The sequence below is a fragment of the Dasypus novemcinctus genome, chromosome 14, assembly GCF_030445035.2.
Source record: "Dasypus novemcinctus isolate mDasNov1 chromosome 14, mDasNov1.1.hap2, whole genome shotgun sequence".
In the NCBI taxonomy this organism is placed as follows: domain Eukaryota; kingdom Metazoa; phylum Chordata; class Mammalia; order Cingulata; family Dasypodidae; genus Dasypus; species Dasypus novemcinctus.
Window position 1 is genome coordinate 25,582,495 of NC_080686.1, and position 18,413 is coordinate 25,600,907.

Here is an 18,413-nt window from a genome sequence, read left to right on the forward strand (position 1 = left end):
TTTATGAGGAAGCCACTTTATTAAGGGCATCAGGAGAAGCCTTACCTTATTTCCAGGTATGTATGAGTACAGGCAGCTTTCAATCCTAGACAAGCAGACAGTCCCTTGACAGGCAACACTGAAGACTTGTACAGGAAGCCTTAGTTCAATGTTTTCATTGTGTCATAGCTTGGAATCAAAAATTGAGCCTTTCAAGAATCCACAGTCTAATCATTTATAAATTTGTGTATTTATTGTGGGTTCGGTTGTGGTAGGTATGAAGCAGTTTATGTATAGTCTTGCTGTTTCAAGCTTTGCCTCTTTCCTTTTAAAGTAATGACATCAAACTATCACGGTGCACTGATCAAATAAATTGGTTCAGTTCAATTTACCATCATGTATTGATTACTTACAATGTGCCTACTTTGGCACTGTGCTGGGTGACAGGGATGTAAAGATAAATAATAAGTGAACTTTGACTTCCAGTAGCTAAGGGTCTGGGAAGACCTACCAAACAAGGTCCTCAAAGCAAATTTATGCTGCTCAAACAAATACCATACCATGGGGTGGCTTACCAACAGGAATTGATTGGCTCTTGCTTTAAGAGGCTAGAGGGCTGGTTTCCTCTCAGGATGGGTATCTTCTGACTAGCAGGCAATCTTTGGGGTTCCTTGGCTTTCTGTCACATGGCAATGCACTTGAAGCCATCTACTCCTTTCTCTTCCAGATTCTGTTGATTTTCAGCTTCTGGCTACTCCCCATGGTTTCTCTCTGTGTCCAATTTCTTTTCTCATAAGGACTTCAGTCATACTGGATCAAGGCCCACCCACCCTCATTCGGTTCAGGCATGCCTTAACCAATAATGTCTTCAAAGGTCTTATTTACAAATGGGTTCACACCCACAGGGCCAGGGCTTGGGACTTGAACGAGACTTTTTGTGGGAAACATGACTCAATCCCCAACACACGGGGAGGGAGAGCCTCACTGGGGAGGTGTTACCTGAGCTGAATTTGGGAAGATGCTGAGGAGTTTGTCAAAAGTAGAAGAAAAACAAACGGGTGTCCCTGGCACGGAGGCTAATTCGCTTGGCCACTCTACAGAAGACAAAGTTGCCAGGTGCGACCATTGTATCTGACACTTGGCATAGCTCTCACGTAGAGTGAGCAAGCCTCTAAGGCAGCAGATTCTCACACAGGTCACAAGTCTTGACAGCTCCCAATGGGGATGCTAAGAGACCCTCAGGGCCATTGCTCCACCATTTATGCAACATCACTCTTCATGCCTAGAGCCATAGAAATACTTCTTTTGAGGGTCCACAGGGTCTGGCTCAGGGATAGGTGATGCACAAGCCAGACTGTGTTGGGGCCATCATCTTGTGATGGCTGCTGGAGAGGGGAGTGTAACTCCCAACATGCCTTTACCTGGGTCTCTGCCAGAACCTCCTTCATCGCTGGCCCCCAACCCAACACTGCTACTACCTTTCATGAGGAGAAAGAACAAAGATTATTCTTCTCACCTGAAAACAGAACCGAGCAGCCAGCGGTGGAGGTAGCAGAAGCACCCAAGGGAGAAGGGCTCCCAAGAGCAGATTTACCCCTCAGGAGGAAAACTGGCTTGACACCCACCACACAGTTAGGAAAGAGAGATGGTATTTCAGAGACCATCAAGTGAGCAATGAAATCACCCGCAAGTTTGTCCAAATCGTTAACTGGTATGGTTAGCAACAGCATAGTGGGAAATTTAAGTGCCATGTTGCAGTAGTTCTTTGCATAAAAATTAAAATGGGAAATTTTGAGTCGAATATACATTACTGTGATACAAAGTTTACAGAATATTTAGACCAAGCAATTTATCAAAAAAAAAGGAATTTCAGAACCAAATTCCGCAATTGAGGTAGAGAAGGCTGATTAGAAATATCCACGAGGAAGCATTACACATGACTGCAGCTAAGGAAGACATGATGATAAAAGCTACCCTGAGCTTCTCCCATCCCTTTCAGACAAACTTTTTCTAAGACTTCTGAATGAGAACTTGCTTATTCTCTGGTATCTCGATTTGTCTGATTGCCTTTGCTGGAGGCTCATTTTTCTTCTTGGAAAGGGCTACCTGCTCTGTGGCCACTGCTGACTGATCAGCTGCTGTTGCAACTAAGTACACAAAGAAGTGGGTAACTCCCCTTTCAGGCTGGCTCCTCAGGCCGCTACAGTCAGCTCCCACCTGTTCGTGCCCTGCTGGTTTTCTGCCTCTAACTTCCCATGTCCAGAGGACACCTCCCTCTGATGAGTATCATGCTGTGGGATAGAGGCAAAGGTGCACCTCTAGTTGCCCTTCCCTGAGAGCAGCTGTTTTGCATCAGTGTCCTCCTAAATTGGTGCCGGGCCACTTTGCACTTACAGTTCGATTCCCAGGGCCTCCTGGTGAAGGCAAGCTGGTCTGAGCAGAGAGTGGCCCAGGCAGAGTGCTGGCTCATGCAGGAGTGCTGGCCCACGCGACAAGCTGGCCTGGGTGGAGAACTGGCACAGCAAGATGACACAGCAGGAAGAGACACAGAGGAGACAATAAGAGCAGGCCAGGGAGCGGAGGTGGTGCAAGAGATTTAGCACCCCTCTCTCATGCCGGCGCATCCCGGGATCAGGTCTCTGAGCAGCCTAAAGAAAAGACAAGCAGACACAGAGGAACGCACAGCGAATGGACAGAGAGTAGACAAGGGGTGGGGGCAGTAAATAAATAAATAAATCTTTAAAAATAAAGCAGAAGGCATCTGGAGTCCCCAAACTGCACTGACCCCATCAAGCCTCATTTTCTGGACGAGGCACCTGAAAGTAATAAAATTACTGTCCTGATCCTCTTTTCATGTGACCTTGATTGACTTTCACACTTCAATATTTCTCTAAACGAGTGCCAGGCTGTTTAAAATTCGGCATTTTTCTGTCCTCCAAGGTTACCCAGAGCAGGGGCTGCTCCCCTCAAAGAGCATCAGGGTTGTCCTTGAGGGCCTCTACCGGTCCCGGAAATGGAAGGCGCTTAGGAGGCTTTAACTCGGCGCTTGGGTCAAGGGCGCGGAGTGCAGAGTGCGAGGCGCTGGGAGGCTCCTAGAGGACGCCGAGCAGGGACGCGCTGCCCCGCGTGGCGTCTTGCTCAGCACCGAGTCAGCGCTCAGGCTCGGTTCTCTCCTCAGCGTTGGCGGTCTTTCCCTTTATCACGGGCATTTTGCACCTTTTGATCCATTCATAAGAAATCGTCATGCCTTTTCAGGGGCTTCTGTAGCAACTAGCCCTAGACTGCAGCCTTTCGACCATGCAGCCACAAACGGCTGTGTTCCCTCCCTCGTGGGGTTCAGACTCGCACGGTCTGCGCTCCGCAGGAAGGAACGGGGACGGCTGGCCCCGCGCAAGAGGCTCTGCAGGGACCCGCTGTCAGACACCCGGCCTCGGCCGCACTCGGGGGACCTCCTCCCCTGAAGCACCTGAAGCCTTTCCCAGAGGAGAAAGCCCCACGCCCAACGGTGCCCTTTGGGAAGCTGCTAATTCTGTCTCTCTTAATGTTGTGGAATTTAAGAGAAGTTCAATTATTTGCGTATAGAGAGGCCAGGACTCAGGAATGATTTTGAGAAGGAAAAATGGTTTATTGATGGCCGGCCGGACTCGGGAGCTTTCAGTTTGAATCCCGAGCCCTGAACAAGATTTTCAAACGTCTTTTTATACAGAGAGGAAAGGCCAAATGGTCCCTTTGTTTCAGTTCTCAATAGGCTTCAATTAGCATATATCTTCCACATCTTAGGTAAGCTTTTAGCATGGACTCCAGACATTCTAGATAAGCCTTTAGCGTATTTGGTTTTTGCATTTCCCCTAAATACTTAAAGTTTATAGCCCTTGCATTGTTAAACATTTCCTGGGACTGGAGCAGCTGCCAGTCCCTAAGGGCAGGACTACAGCCTCTTACCGTTCCACACCCACAAGTCAAACAACTTAGTTATCTCTGAAGAGACAAAGAGCCTTCCACTCATAGCCCACATCATTAGAACCCCAGAACTTTGCCCAGTACCTGTCGCTGATGTCAAAGGGCAAAATAAGAGATTTATGCAGTGCTGTTGGGATATGGCCCACCTCTTCCCCCTCCAGAAAAGAAAATTAATCAAGAGCAACACAAGCGTAAAACAATTTCATTTTCCCATGTCCAAGAGAAAGTATCCTCTGATTTCAGAATTCAAGGCAATGGACATAAACCAGATTTTATGATAAAACAATTTTTTTCATTTTATATCCACATCAAGAAACATGTCTGACTCCCATGTAATGGCTGGTTTGGGGAAAAAGCCAGACATAGGAAAGGATGCACAATACACAAAGGAAAACAAACACACACAGAAGGGACCCAAAGAGCGTCATATAAAGGTCACAGAGAAAGAGGCAACTTAGAGGTCTATCAGAAGGCACACTTTGAAACAGATTCCATTCTGCCTTCAGGGCAGGTACTCAAGGACAACTAACACATTTACAAACTTGTCAAAAAAAAAAAGAGAGAGAGAGAGAGAAAGAGAGGATCTTAAGAATCCAAAACTCAACTTGTTCTACCTGGACCTACTGATCGATCACAGTTTTGCTCAAAGCAGGACAACCAGACATGGTATGCCTCCAGAGGTGATCAGTTAGAAACAAAGAGCGCCACCCATGAGGTGTTGTGCGGTAAAGTCACACCTGAATCTTGGGCTGATAATACAGGAGACATATGAATAGCAGATTAGGTTAAATCTCACCACAAGAAAGCAATCAGCCAAATCCAGACGGTAAGAAATGGCATAGGGCAAATGACCCAATTGCTTTTATAAATGAATATTAAGGGGGGTAAAAAGGAGGGGAAGCTGTTCCTAATTTTAAAAGAATTAAGCTGCATAATAATTAAATACAATGGGTTTACCTTGTTTAGATACTGATTCAAACAATGTAATAAAATGTTTTTAGACAGTCAAGGAAATGTGAGTAGAGTCTGGATATTAAATGGTATTAAGAAATTGTCAATTTTGATAGGTGTGCTAATGAATAAATTAAAAAGAAAGAAAACTCCGTGTCAGTTGAGCAATTTCTCACCTTCCATACTTTTGACATTTTGGACCAGATAATTCCTTGTTGTGGAGGGCTGTCCTGTGCTTTGCAGGATGTTTACTAGCAGCCCTGGCCCCTACCTACTAGGCCTGTAGCACAACACCCCCAATTGTGACAACCAACAATGTCTCCAGACATTGCCAAATGTCCCCTGGTTAAGAACCAATAGAGTTAGAGATGCATGGAAGATGTACTGATGAAAGAAATGACATCATGTCTGAGATTTGCTTGAAAATACTCTAGGGGAAAAAAAAGTTGTGGGAGCTAGACAAAACTCAATTTGCATAATTTTATTTTAGTTTCAGCTCAGTGATGAGTATATGGAGGTTCATAATACTTCTCTACTTCTATGTATGTTTGATTTTTTAAAATAAATCTGATAATAAAACCTAAACAGGGTGGTTTCCAATGTGCTTTCCTTTCAATGCTACCATTTAAAGTTGCTTCATTGTCTTTTTCCAATGGAGAGCCAGTCAAATGTCCTCCTCTGTGGAAAAGGCAGATTAAGGAGCCCTTCTACGGCTATTGTGGGCCAATGTGTGGGATGATCTCACCAGGGCAGACATACCTCCCCATGCCTGAAATAACACTCCCAGAAGTCCTACCTGCATTGTAGAAACAAGTTCAAGCTAAACCACTACTGCATTGATCCGTGTTGTTAAATCTCAGAAACAGAAAGTCTTAACTAGAAGCAGGGCTGACATTGAAGATAACTGTAGTAGATATCTAGAACTTATCCATATCCCCACCAACACTACCACCCACCAAGCAACAAATAAAAACACCTTCCCCTTCGGCCTTTTCCCCACCCTCGAAGGGGCCCCTCTATTGGGGGGATGACTGAACTTTTGGACTCTGAAACTCCCTTTTAACTAGAAGATTGAATAAAACTGTGAAACTCCCCCATTCAAATCTCATCCCTTTATCTTTCAGCTTGATTATCTATCAAAATGCAAAAGAACAAGAAGAACAGACATTGAGAAATAGGAATAGATCTAAGAGAATGTGATGGAATGAAAGTGAGAGAAGTGAAGGGCTCTGGTTCCTGAGGTGCGGAGGAGGGAAGATAAGTTACTGAGGGAAGAGTAGCCACCAAAAAGTGAAATTGGAGATTTGGAAATTATTTTAAACTATTTCAAAGTCTGACTAAAAAGGCCATTCCAAGCCACAATGAGAGCCAGTGAACTGAGTTAATGGACAAGAAGTTGCTAGATGCAGATATAAAATGTGTGAAACAAAGTCCCTAATGGTCCAATGGTTATATAATTTAGTTGAAGGAAGAAAGTTTACAGACCCGCATGAAACAATCAGAGAACAATTAACTGTGAAGCTGGATGCTATTAACTCCACAAGTGGTACAGCTAGTAGTATAAGAGTGGCTGTTGGGTTGAAAATGCACTGTTGGCTGAGGTAGAAGTGGAATTCTTTACACAGGAGAAGAAATCGCAGCTGAACCTTCAGAGGTGAGTCAGATTTTGGGTTCGCTAAGACTTTGCCCCTGAGAGAAACAGTGAAAGCAAAAGCGTTCAACAAATATTTGTTACATGTCAACTGCACTGGACATTGTGTTGGGGTTGAGGTTTACTGCTTAGTCTAGAATTAAGTTTGTGCAGAGACTTTGTCAAATGTATGGAGACAAGGGTGACTGGACATGGGGATGGGATTTATGTAAGAGACTTAGATCAATGGTGAGCTGGTAAGAAAGCCAGACTTTGAGGATTCTTGAGAAGTCAACCAACAGAATGCTATGGAAAGATTAGCCTGGGGTTATGACCAGTAGTTTGGAAATGGCTGATGAAATACTATACTGTCATTTTTAGCCCTTTTGCAAGCAATTGCAATAATTCTACATCACTCCTCAGTTGGCTGTATGGTTGGCACTTCTCTCCCAGGAAACCAAGCCTGTGCTCTGATAGTCACACCCAACTGCCACCACCCCAATCTGAAATGCAAGAGGACACAGGTTTCGCTTCCTTTTTGCCACAGTGATAAACATAGACAGCACTAGGCATAACCAAAAGCTTTATTGCATTTTGAAAAGCCCGAATGAACAGAAAAAGAATTGACTTTTCCGTCTTGAACTTATTTAAAAGGAATTCCTATTTTCCATTGTAGGTCGAAATAAGTAATGACATTGACTCTGAAATGCGGCTGCTGAACTTGGCTTAGGAAGCAAAGCACCATGGACAGGACCTGACCTGCCTCACCTTCCTTCCAGTGGTTGGACTGTGCCTCCCTGCTTTTCCACGAATCACAGAGTTCTTCGGTCACAGTCTGTGTATTATTAGCATTGTCGCTAGATGAGTTGTAGGTGCTTGGGTGGGTATTTTTTTAGTCATCTTCTTCTTATATGAATACTTGTAAATTGTAAAAAAAAAATTGGTTTTTAATTTTTTAACAATATTTAATGTGAGGCATGCAAAAGGGAAACACATTCTGTGAAAATCTTTTACAGTCAATTCTAAGAGAAATATCAATGTGTGTTGTTAAGATGTTAAGTCAGTCTTGCTGACTGATGCAGTTAGTGATTCTATGCCTGATGGATTTGTGATAGCAGACATCACCTGTGGATGCTAGACATGATGGTAGACATTGTAACACTCAGAAATGGGTAGAAATGGTGGCTCTGGCTTTCAGACTAAAATGGGTCATTTTTCAATACCACAAGACAAAATAGCAAGTCACCCTTTGTTCTCAGTTATCCAAAACTCAAAATAATGTTACGGCAATCTAAATTTTCAGATTCATGCATGTTATCATGCTCTATCTGTGTTCTGCAAAGACTATGTATAATGGGCATATAGAAGAGTGAAATGATTGTTAGAACAATTTTCCCTTTTGGAAGAAATATGGGTATCTCTTAGGTTCATATTTGCTACTCTTTCTCCCATTCCTGACAGTGCTGTGAGACCTAAACATGCAGCTTGTAGGCTTGGGGGATGGAAATCACAACCATGAATGCACAATAAGGAGCTTTACTCTTATGATATTCAAAAGGAGAACGCAACCCAATCTGTCCCAATTTCTCCCAGCATATGGCAACCACGACGGGCTTTCCGGAGGCCTGTTTTACTCAGTAGCTCTGGATTTGCCCCTTTGGTCAGCTTACACCACACTGACTCCCATCACTTTTCATCTCTCTGAATAAACCTACATTCAAAATGAAGAGGAGTTAGCAGGAACCTTGCAGCAGGTCAGGGAATCCAACTGACCGTTCCGCAGTTGAGAGAGCTGAAGCTGAGCCCATTCGGTGGCCTTGTCCAGAGTCCTGAATTTGCATAGAGGAGGAAGAGGTGTGGCCAAGGGAAAGAGAACTTGGAGGGTGATAATTTGTGTTGGGGGTCACAAGCCCACAACTGCGGCATTGGGCAGTATTTGACATCTTGGTTCTGGAGTTTTCCTCATCTACAAAATAGAATTACAATCCTAACTCACAGGGTGAGGTAAGGATTACATGAAAAATGTTTAAAAAAAAAACCTGTAAGCTGTACAGCACTATACCATTGTAAGAGGCAGCTACTATCAGGTAATGCCAGAACAATCCATTGAATCTTATCTAGAGCTCTTGCTAACACACCAAGTAAGGAGAACAACCAATTCCTCAGTGTCCTAAAAAATGATTTACAAAAAATTGCCCATGCTTAAGAGATTTGAAATAATACAGACCAAAATTGATCTTTTTCTATTAAAAATTACTTTTATATTCAAATTCTAAAACTAACACAGACCATTTTTATGGAGAAAATCTATGAAACATCAAAAAACATAGAAACAGTAATACAGAAGGCTAAAATTACTATTTAAAACTGTCATTTCAGTGCGCACACACACACAAAAACATGGTTAACATTTTTAAAATAGTGCCCTACTAACATTTTATTATGATTTCATCTTAGCATGAGTTTTTTTAAAAATATAAGTGTTTATTAAACTGACAAGTGTAATGTTTCTTTTTTTCAATGTTTTTTTTTATTTTTAAAAGATACTTAGACTACATAAAATGTTATATAAAACACTATAAGGGATTGTCATATGCCCCACTCCCCACACCTCCCACTTTTCCCCACATTAACAACCTCTTTCATTAGTGTGGTACATTCAGTGCAATTGGTGAACACATTTTGGAGCATTGACACACAGCATGGATTATAGTTTGCACTGTAGTTTACATTCTCTCCCACTCCATTCTGTAGGTTATGTCATGATATATAATGTCCTGTATCTGACTTTGCAATGTTATTCAGAAGAATTCCAAGTCCCAAAAATGCCCCCATATTACACTTCTTTTTCACTCTCCCTGCCTTCAGCAACTCCAGTGACCACTATCTCCACATCAAAAATATAATTTCTTACATTGCTAGAATGACAATAAGTATAGTAGAATACTATAAATCCACTCTAGTCCATATTTTATTACCTAGTCCTGAGGATTCTGGGATGGTGATGCCCACTCTACCTCTAATTGAAAGGGAGCTTCAATCCCATTTGGCTGATGGATGGGACTTTCTTGCTTGCAATTGAAGACTCTCTCAGTTCCTTGTTGTGGCAGTAGTCCATCCTCACCTCCCTGCCAGGCAAGTCCAACAAACTGAAGAGTATGTGCTGCAGCTCCGCTGAGGCCCAGAGCCCAGCTGGCACATGGACAATCCAGAGATTCAAGTCTCCTAGGCACACACCCACCAACTCCAGTGCCAACCATAGGTTCACTGAAAGGGACAGAAGAGGCATGTGTAAAGAAGTCACATCTGAGTCCAACTTTGTCACTTGGGAGCATAAACTCCAAAGTAGGACCCACTGGCAAGGCACCAAACTCTGGAACTATCGACCATGACTGTAGGACCCAGGTGTCTCCAGAGCCCTCGAGAGCACCACTATTTGGGGTAGTATCTACTTTGGCTGTCTGTGAGATCCTGCTGAGACATGCATAAGTGTTACCTCTCTGATAATCTCCAGACTCATTTTGAAGTCTCTCAGCCATATAAACTGATTTGTCTTTACCTTTTCCCCCTTTTATTCAAGGCCTTTTTCCAGTTACATTACTAGTCAGTGCTTGATAGTTATCCCTTGGTGCCAGGGAGGCTCATCCCTGGGAGTCATGTCCTCTGCTGGGGGGAAGGTAATGCATTATATGCTGAATTTGGCTTAGAGAGTGGCCTCATTTGAGCAACATGGAGGTTCTCAGGAGGTAACTCTTAGGCACCCTACAACACTAGTCTAAGTTGCAATTTCAAGAGCAAAAGGCTCAAAAGCATAGTCGTCAATATCAAGGGCCCATCAATGGACTATCCTTCTTCACTAGTCATTGCCCCTGTACTTGCAGGATGTGCACATTTCTAAGATGCACTGCAGTGTCCTAGATCTTGCCTAACTGCAAATAACATATTTGAGGAGTAAATCTTCATGTTATTGATTTCCTATAAATATTTAAAGTAGGCAAATAATTAATATGCTATATGTGCTTTATTTTTTCATCTTTCTTTACTTAAATAATGGAGTTATAGCTGTTTTAATCCCCATTCTCAATAAACACCATAATGACTGTTCAACGGTCTGGAAAATTTGCCACTCAACAGAAATAAGTTAGCTAGATCTCCCACAATTTCTACTTCCCTCTTTCCTTCTCCAAGACTCTTGTCTTCCTGGCTACTCCTCAGAGGCTCTGTTTTAAGACAAAGGGATAAAAAGAAGTGTGGAGTTGTACACTAGGAAGTTACCTATCTATCTAGATAATTTAATGCTGTACTTTCATCATTGCTTCTCTTTAGGAGTGAGCATTTCCAGTTATTGCAGTTTTTGCCTCCTATTTTAGGGAATCCACTCTCCACTTTTCATCTTCCAGTGGTGCTTTCTACAAAGGCATCTTTGTTCTATATATGTTCTTGCCAACATTAGCACCTCCATATTTAAATGTGTGCCTAATTAGAGTAAGGCAAATCAACATATCACTTACCCTGTACTCATTTGCCAGCATCCCATCATGCTAGGAGATTCTGCATCTCTGAATTCAAGAACTCTCTCAAGTAGTGGTCTTGGAAAAGCTGAAGATAGGACATCCACTGACAGTTAGACTCTAGTGCTAACCTAAAAGTAAATTTTAAAGCAGTGTCCTTTCCTCTTTGTTCCACTTTGTGATTATATCTTGTAAACCTTGGCCAACCCTTCCACAGGCTGTGCCTTCTGCCTTGTGTGGTGACTTATTCTTTTTTAAGTGACTTCTGCTGACATTATGTGGAGCCACAAAAAGCAGGATGCTACCCAGTTTAACTTTTATTTATTTCAGCTTCCAGTCTTGTTCCAAAGCTAGCAGAAGTTAAGCAGGGGAGTTGCAAGGAGAATTAGAGAATTTCAGAGGACAAAATTCTTCCTGGGATGTGGAAACTCTAAATCAGAGAAATCTCAAACATCTCATAGGCAGAGCACTAAACTAACATGTCCCCAAGCATCTTTACCTTCCACCTATCAAATAATGGGAGAATATGCTTCCCTGAAACAGAAACATACGCCCATGCTACTTCAAATCTGGGAGGCTATTGACTCATTTGTTTTGAAGATAACTTGACATCTTGTCCTAGCAAAATATGGACTTCTTTCTTTTTCCCCTCAGAAAAGTAAGCCCTGCTATTTCCTATAGACCTAAGTATAGATCAAGAAACTGGATCTAACAGAATGGCAAGGTTGCCATCCATCTCACTTAAAGAATGGGACACTCCTGATTGAAAGGGATTTGTCTTCGTTAGAACCAAAAATAACACGCATTGCCAAGCTGAGGAAAACGATCGTGATTATTTGCTAAATTGAGAAGCAAAAAAACTAAAATTGTTCATTTCAGTCTTCACAAATTAGGAAGGAATCTTGTGGAGAATAAACAGATATTCATTTTATACTTAATTTTTAAATGTATGGTGTCTGATATATGTGGACACCATATAGAGTGAATAGTCTAGTGATTATTTCCTAAAAGAAATATTCTTCTACCATTTCTGAGTTATTTTAGTACGCAACTAGGAAAAAGTTTATAGTTGCTTAGAATTTAAATGTTCTAACCTGACATTGTAACCCAAAGTTAAATTGCTTTCAGATGGTAGCTAAATTAAGTAGGAGAAAAATACAAATTATTGATATTTTTAACCTTAGACATCTTAAATGTCTGTTTCTCTTGTTTCCTTCCTATTTAATAGTTATCTGAAATCTTGCTTCTTAGAAGGTCTGTCAAAGTGTGTTAAGAACATAGTCAAATCCCTGTGATAAACAGATCCACAACTTAAGCATGATATGTCCAAAAATAGAATGATAAAGAAAATTACTGCTTATAGTACCTCACAATGCACAATGCAGAAGGGAGACAGAGGTACTTGAAATATCAGAAGAATGTGTTTATGAATAAAAGTAATAAAAAACCAAATCAGAAAAGTTCAAATATGGGTGGGCAGCATCTCTTTTTTTCCTCCTAATAAATATCAGTTTCTTTGATGAGGGCTAAGAACAAATTTGAAATTCCATTTCCAGAGGTAGAGAAAGCTTCATAAACATGGATATTTGTAAAAAAATGTTTGGTATCTGGTAGAATAAGGATCATCTTACTTGAGCATGCATATAAAGAGCAAGAATTGTGTTAAATGATAAACTTTAGGCAAACTGAAATATTTTAATAATTCAAAATAGGCTTTGGCTTAAACTCAAGAACTAAATTAAGTGAAAAGAAGAAAAGGAAGAAAGGAAAGAAGGGAAAAAAGGGACGGTGGGAATGAAAAAAGAGTGAAAGGAAAAAGGGTTTGAAGACTACAAAATAGAAAATCCACTTAAGTTGGATTTGCACAGTATAAATCCTTAAAGTGTTTCTTTGATTGACTAAATATATCAAATCATTTTCCAATTAGGACATACTTTTCCTTTCCTCTTCAGATTTGTTAAGCTTTCAGAACAGTTTGAAGAAACCAATTATCTAGCTCTTCTCATAGAACTTGCTTTGGCAAACAAACCTGTCAGTGTATATTAGTTAGGATTAGTTTTATCCACAAGTGACAGAAAAGAAAAATGGCCATGGCTTAAATGAAGAGAGGTCTCTTTCTCTTCATTTTCCAAAATTTTGAGCTGGACTTGGGTTCCCCAGGGACAGGAACCCAGGCTCCTTCTCTATATATACATATATTTTTTTAAATCATTTTTTTCCTTTTTTTTAAAAGATGCATAGATCACACAAAATGTTACATTAAAAAATATAAGAGGTTCCCATAGACCCCATTCCCTACACTCCCCAATCCTCCCTTATCAACAACTTCTTTCATCAGTGTAGTACATTCATTGCTTTTGATGAATAATTTTGGAGCACTGCTACACAGCGTTGTAGTTTATACTCTCTCCTGGTCCATTCAGTGGATTATGACAGGATATGTAATGTCTTGCATCTGTTGCTGCAATATCATTCAGGACAATTCCAAGTCCCAGAAAATGCACCCATATCACACCTCTTTTTCCCTCTCCCTGCCTTTCAGCAGCTCTGGTGGTCACTGTCTCCACATCAATGATATAATTTCTCCCATTGCTAGAACCACAATAATTCTATAGTAGAATACCAATAAGTCCACTCTAATCCATATTTTATTCTTCCGTCCTGAGAACCCTGAGATGGCAATGCCCTCTCCACCTCTAAATTGAGATGGGGCTTAGGTCACATGGCTGATGGATAGGATTCTCCTGCTTGCACTTGTAGACTCTCGATTCCTTGGTGTGCTGGTTGATCATCCTCACTTCCTTGTTAGCTGACCTGGGTAAGTCCAATGAACTGGATTGTAGGTGCTGCAACTCTGCTGAGGCTCAGGGCCCTCCTTCTATCTTGTTGCTGCCACTGTCAAGATCATTGGCAAGATCAAGATCATGCCATTGTCAAGATGGCTGCCAAAGTTCCAACTATTGCTTTTGTATTTAGCTGAGAAGAAGGAAAAAGAGACAAAAAAAAGTCACTTCTTTCCTCTAAGGAAATGTCCTGGAAATTGCACTTTCTCTTTTCACTTATATCCCATAGACCAAAATTTGGTCCTCTCCCAAATTTAGCTGCTAGAAATGCTGGGAATTGTACGCTTTATTCTGGGTAATCTTATCCCCATCTAACAATCAGAGGCTTCATTTCTAAGTAGTAAGAGGAGAATATATATTGAAGAATGCTTAACAGGCTCTGCTGCAGAGTTCAAACTAATTATTTGTCATAATTTCTTGGAAGAGGATTTTAATTTACTTTAAATATAACACATTATAGAAAAAATATGTATATGTACATTCTTCAGTACTGTGAGGAATTTAGTCACCGATTCTGTGAAAAGAGAATTTCTACCTCATCATGTTTCCTTTCTCAGTGATAAGAAAAAGAACATCTATGGTGCTAGATCCTTCTATGTTTCCCATAATTCTGCAAAGTGTGTTTTAGCTTTCCTTCTCTGGAAACTGAATCTAAAATTCACAAGCAAATATAACATATTGCTTTGTCCTCACTATTCTGCTACAAAATAAATGAATTCTTCATAACATGTCAAGTATTTTATTTTGGCAGCACCTTTTCTCTGAATTGATTAATAGTGTCATTATTTTCTTGTTATTTAACTCAACAAACACATAATGAGCATCAGTGCTTAGGAAAGTCAGGCAGGATATATAAGTAAAAAGTATATTGTCCTCCCTTTTCTGTTATTTCCTCTCAGTAAAAGTTAGGCCTGTTTTAGCCTTCCTGTTTTTCTTCAAGAACATAATATTGGCTAGAATGGTATGATTATTTTTAACTATTTAATAGTCTGTTTCCCTAAGAAAAAATACAATTGAGGGAAATCAAAGCATTTTGTTGTAATTAGGTTTTATTGCACACTTTCCTCCTAGGGTGGCTGTGTGTGTGTGTGCATGTATGTGCAAGTGTATTTGTGTAAGAGAGAGAGACAGCAAGAGAGAGTAAGACAGGGTGAGAGACAGAGTGCTTCTGAGTAATACTTATTAAACAACATCCCATTAAGTGATTTCAGTCACTAGAAAAGGTTCGTTATATTCTCGTCACACCTTGTGCCTGCAAATCTGGTAGTTGTCACTGGCAATTTAAACAAAGATTGCTAGATTTAGTCATATTGTGCGCACACATCTACACACAAACTTCTACACTTGAGTATACCTTTCACTAAATAATTGCATTAAAATGTGCCATATGACTCATTCCCTTAAGCAATAACTAGTAGAAGATGATTTTAGGGAGTGAAAGTGAAAAAGAACTAGGAAGCCTAGCTTAATGTGTTATTTCTCTACAAGATAAAATTTTAGAACGAAAAGGAGCTCAGCAATTCTGCTCAGATTACAGCTGCAGGGACGAAGGCTGGAGTTGCTGTGGCTTACCAAGTGTCCCGTTGGTTCTCCATTTGATGACCATCAGCTGATAACAGTCCCAAACAAACGAGGCCTTTGCTTGTTGCCTGCACCTGACACCTTTTCTCCTGTGCTCTGCCCTGGCCAAGGGTTGCTGCCTCTTTACCCTCCTTCTGCTTATGTCTAAGTGAGAACGTCCCCTTCCATCCTGCCATTTTGTCTTCTTGAGGCAAATAAAACGCAGACCTCAGGGCACTGTTCTTTCCTTCCCAAGAAGCAGAGCAGCTTCTTCCTAGCTGCCTTCTTCTTTCTTTGCCCATGGTTTAAATATAATTCAGTGTCTCCTACTCCAGCCTCTTGGTGATTTCTTGCCAAGGACTGGGCAGATCATTTATTTTAACTGCTGGACTTCAGTCCCTACTAAGGAGTTTGTTCCGGAAGAAATGATTTTGCAAACAGTTACTTAGTCACTTTCTAACTGCCTCACATAGCTTCCTTTCTTCCAAATCTCTTTTAATCCTAAAACAGCAGTTGTTGAGTGAAGTTTTATAAAATAGTTTACTAGAATGGCATCTCTAATATGAAACTAGCAATCTAATCATTGCAATTGTTACCATTGCATTCAGATAATAATGCAAAGAGAGTGGTGTATGTGGAAATGTTAATCAGCTTTCTGGTTACTTTATCAGAATTTGGATTGTTGTGCAATCACTATGATTTTATTATTATAAACTGTCATATTTAATCCATTTATTCAACCAATATCTATAAATATTTATTTAGATTCTTCTATACCTTTTCTTTTTTGCCATGTCTCTAAATTAGAAAGTAAGTTTTCTGTGCAGGCCATTTTTAAGCAAAATATAATGCATAGCACAGCAAGTTAAATATCTTTACAGAATGGAATTTCAGGCCATTCATGAGGCAAGCTTACTGTGCTTCTATAGGGCATGAAAAGCCCATGAACTCCATTTTATTTATTATTTTAAATCCTTTGTTTAACGTGGTAGATTAAAGCAAATCAGATGATTGGTTTTTGGACTTTTTAACATCACAGAGAAAGACCGTTGATTACAGAACTCAAATATCCTAGAGTTCACCCAGAAAACAGAGACAATTAACCCTCTATGAAGTTTTCTTTGTGTTCCTCAGCCCACAAAGGCTTGATGGTCCCATCCATTGTTGTCAAGAAGGGTGTTTGGGTAGTGGTTTCAGGGAAAAGTTGAGAAAGTGAAATCCTTTTCCTGTTTTATTCTTTCCTCATTTGTTTCAGGGCCCATGGCCATCGATCTTCCTTGATTTCATTCTGCCTGAGCCTCACATTCCCCCATATATAAATATGATGCCATCGTGACAGCATCTTAATAAAATGGAGAATTTTCATTGTTTTCCCTGAAAATCCAGGATGCCAGAATAATTATTAGCATTAGCAATAACTGTAATAAGCACATGTCTCATTTTCTTTTAAAGATATAGATATTCCATTTGTCATCCCCTAAAACTCAAAGGAAATCTGGGTGTTAACACTTCAAAGTACTTTTAAGCCTTAGGGGGAAATCTGAAGTGAAAAGTATTAATATCTACATCAGTTCCTGAAGCAAAATGCCTGATGCAGAATAATAAAGCTATTTCTTATCCTGTGGTAGAAATGTATCGCCCCCACTGACACCTTCTAAATCTGACACTAAGGAATATTTGCCATTACAAGTAAACAGACCTCAAAAAAAAAAAACAACATTGTGCTTGCCTTTCAAATGTTTCTGAGACTTTACTTATATAACAAAAACTCTGCTACCTGACAACCTCATCAATCCACAACCAAACTGAGAACCAAGAAACAAACAAAAAAGATCTCTGACTATTCCAGTAGATTAGCTCCTACAGTAAAATCCACCCTGAAACTCCCAAGTTTTATTCATAAGAAAGCTCCTTAGCCTTTTATTTAAATCTTATTTACTCTTTATAAATTATTTTATTATGATAAAATACACATAAAATTTACCATTGTAACCAGTTTAAAATGTACAATTCATTATCACTTAGTACATTCACAATGGTATGCAACCATCACCACTATTTAGTTCTAGAAATGTTTTATCACCCCAGACAACCCTCACACACTAAGAGTCACTCCGTATCATCCACGCCTCACAGCCTCTGGCAACCACTGATCTGTTTTCTGTCTCTATGGATTTGTCTATTCTGAATGTATCATATAAAGAAGTATACAATAAATAGGCTTTCGTGTCCAGCTTCTTTTACTTTCAAGGTTCACGCATGTTGTATCATGTATTAGAACATCATTCCTTTTTATGGCTGAATTATATTCCATCGTATGGATGTGCCACATTTTGCTTATCCATTCATCTGTTGATGGACTTGTGGGTTATTTCCACCTTTTGGCTATTATGAATAATGCTGCAATGAACATTTGTGTACAAATAGCTGTTCAATTTTCTGTTTTCAATTATTTGGGGTATATTCCCAGGAGTGGAATTACTGAGTCATATGGTAATTCCATGTTTAACTTTTTGAGGAACTGCCAAACTCTTTCCATAGCAGCTAAAACATTTTACATTCCTGTCAACAATGTATGGGTGTTCCAATTTCTCCGCATCCTTGCCAACACTTGTCAATTTCCATTGTCGTTTATTATTATTATGGCCATATTAGTGGGTATGAAGTGGTAGCTCCTGGTTATGATTTGCATTTCCCTAATGACTAACCATGTTGAGTATCTTTTCATGTGCTTTTGGCCGTCTGTATATCTTTCGACGAATGTCTACCCTCGGTGGCTCATTTTTTAATTGGATTGTTTGTCTTTTTGTTGCTGAGTTTTAAGAGTTCTGTCTATATTCTGGATAATAGACCCTTATCAGATATATAATTTGCAATATTTTCCTACATTCTGTAGGTTGTCTTTTCATTCTCTTGATAACATCCTTTGATGCACCAAAGTTTTTAATTTTGGCAAAGTCCAATCTATCTATTCTTTTC

The 18,413-nt window shown here is 40.2% G+C and overlaps 1 protein-coding gene across 2 annotated transcripts in view; it reads left to right on the forward strand.

Moving 5' to 3' along the window:
- Positions 1-17,148, forward strand: part of NKAIN3 (sodium/potassium transporting ATPase interacting 3) — a 702,972-nt gene extending 685,824 nt beyond the window's left edge. The window contains exon 7 of one of the 2 annotated variants that reach the window (XM_004463919.5): positions 7,197-12,788. In XM_004463919.5, the coding sequence (XP_004463976.2) occupies positions 7,197-7,250 (54 nt within the window). In that variant the 3' untranslated portion in view covers positions 7,251-12,788. Of the gene's footprint in view, positions 1-7,196 lie in introns of both variants that reach the window. The other variant, XM_058275571.2, reaches the window with a different exon arrangement.
- The last annotated feature ends 1,265 nt before the right edge of the window (positions 17,149-18,413 follow it).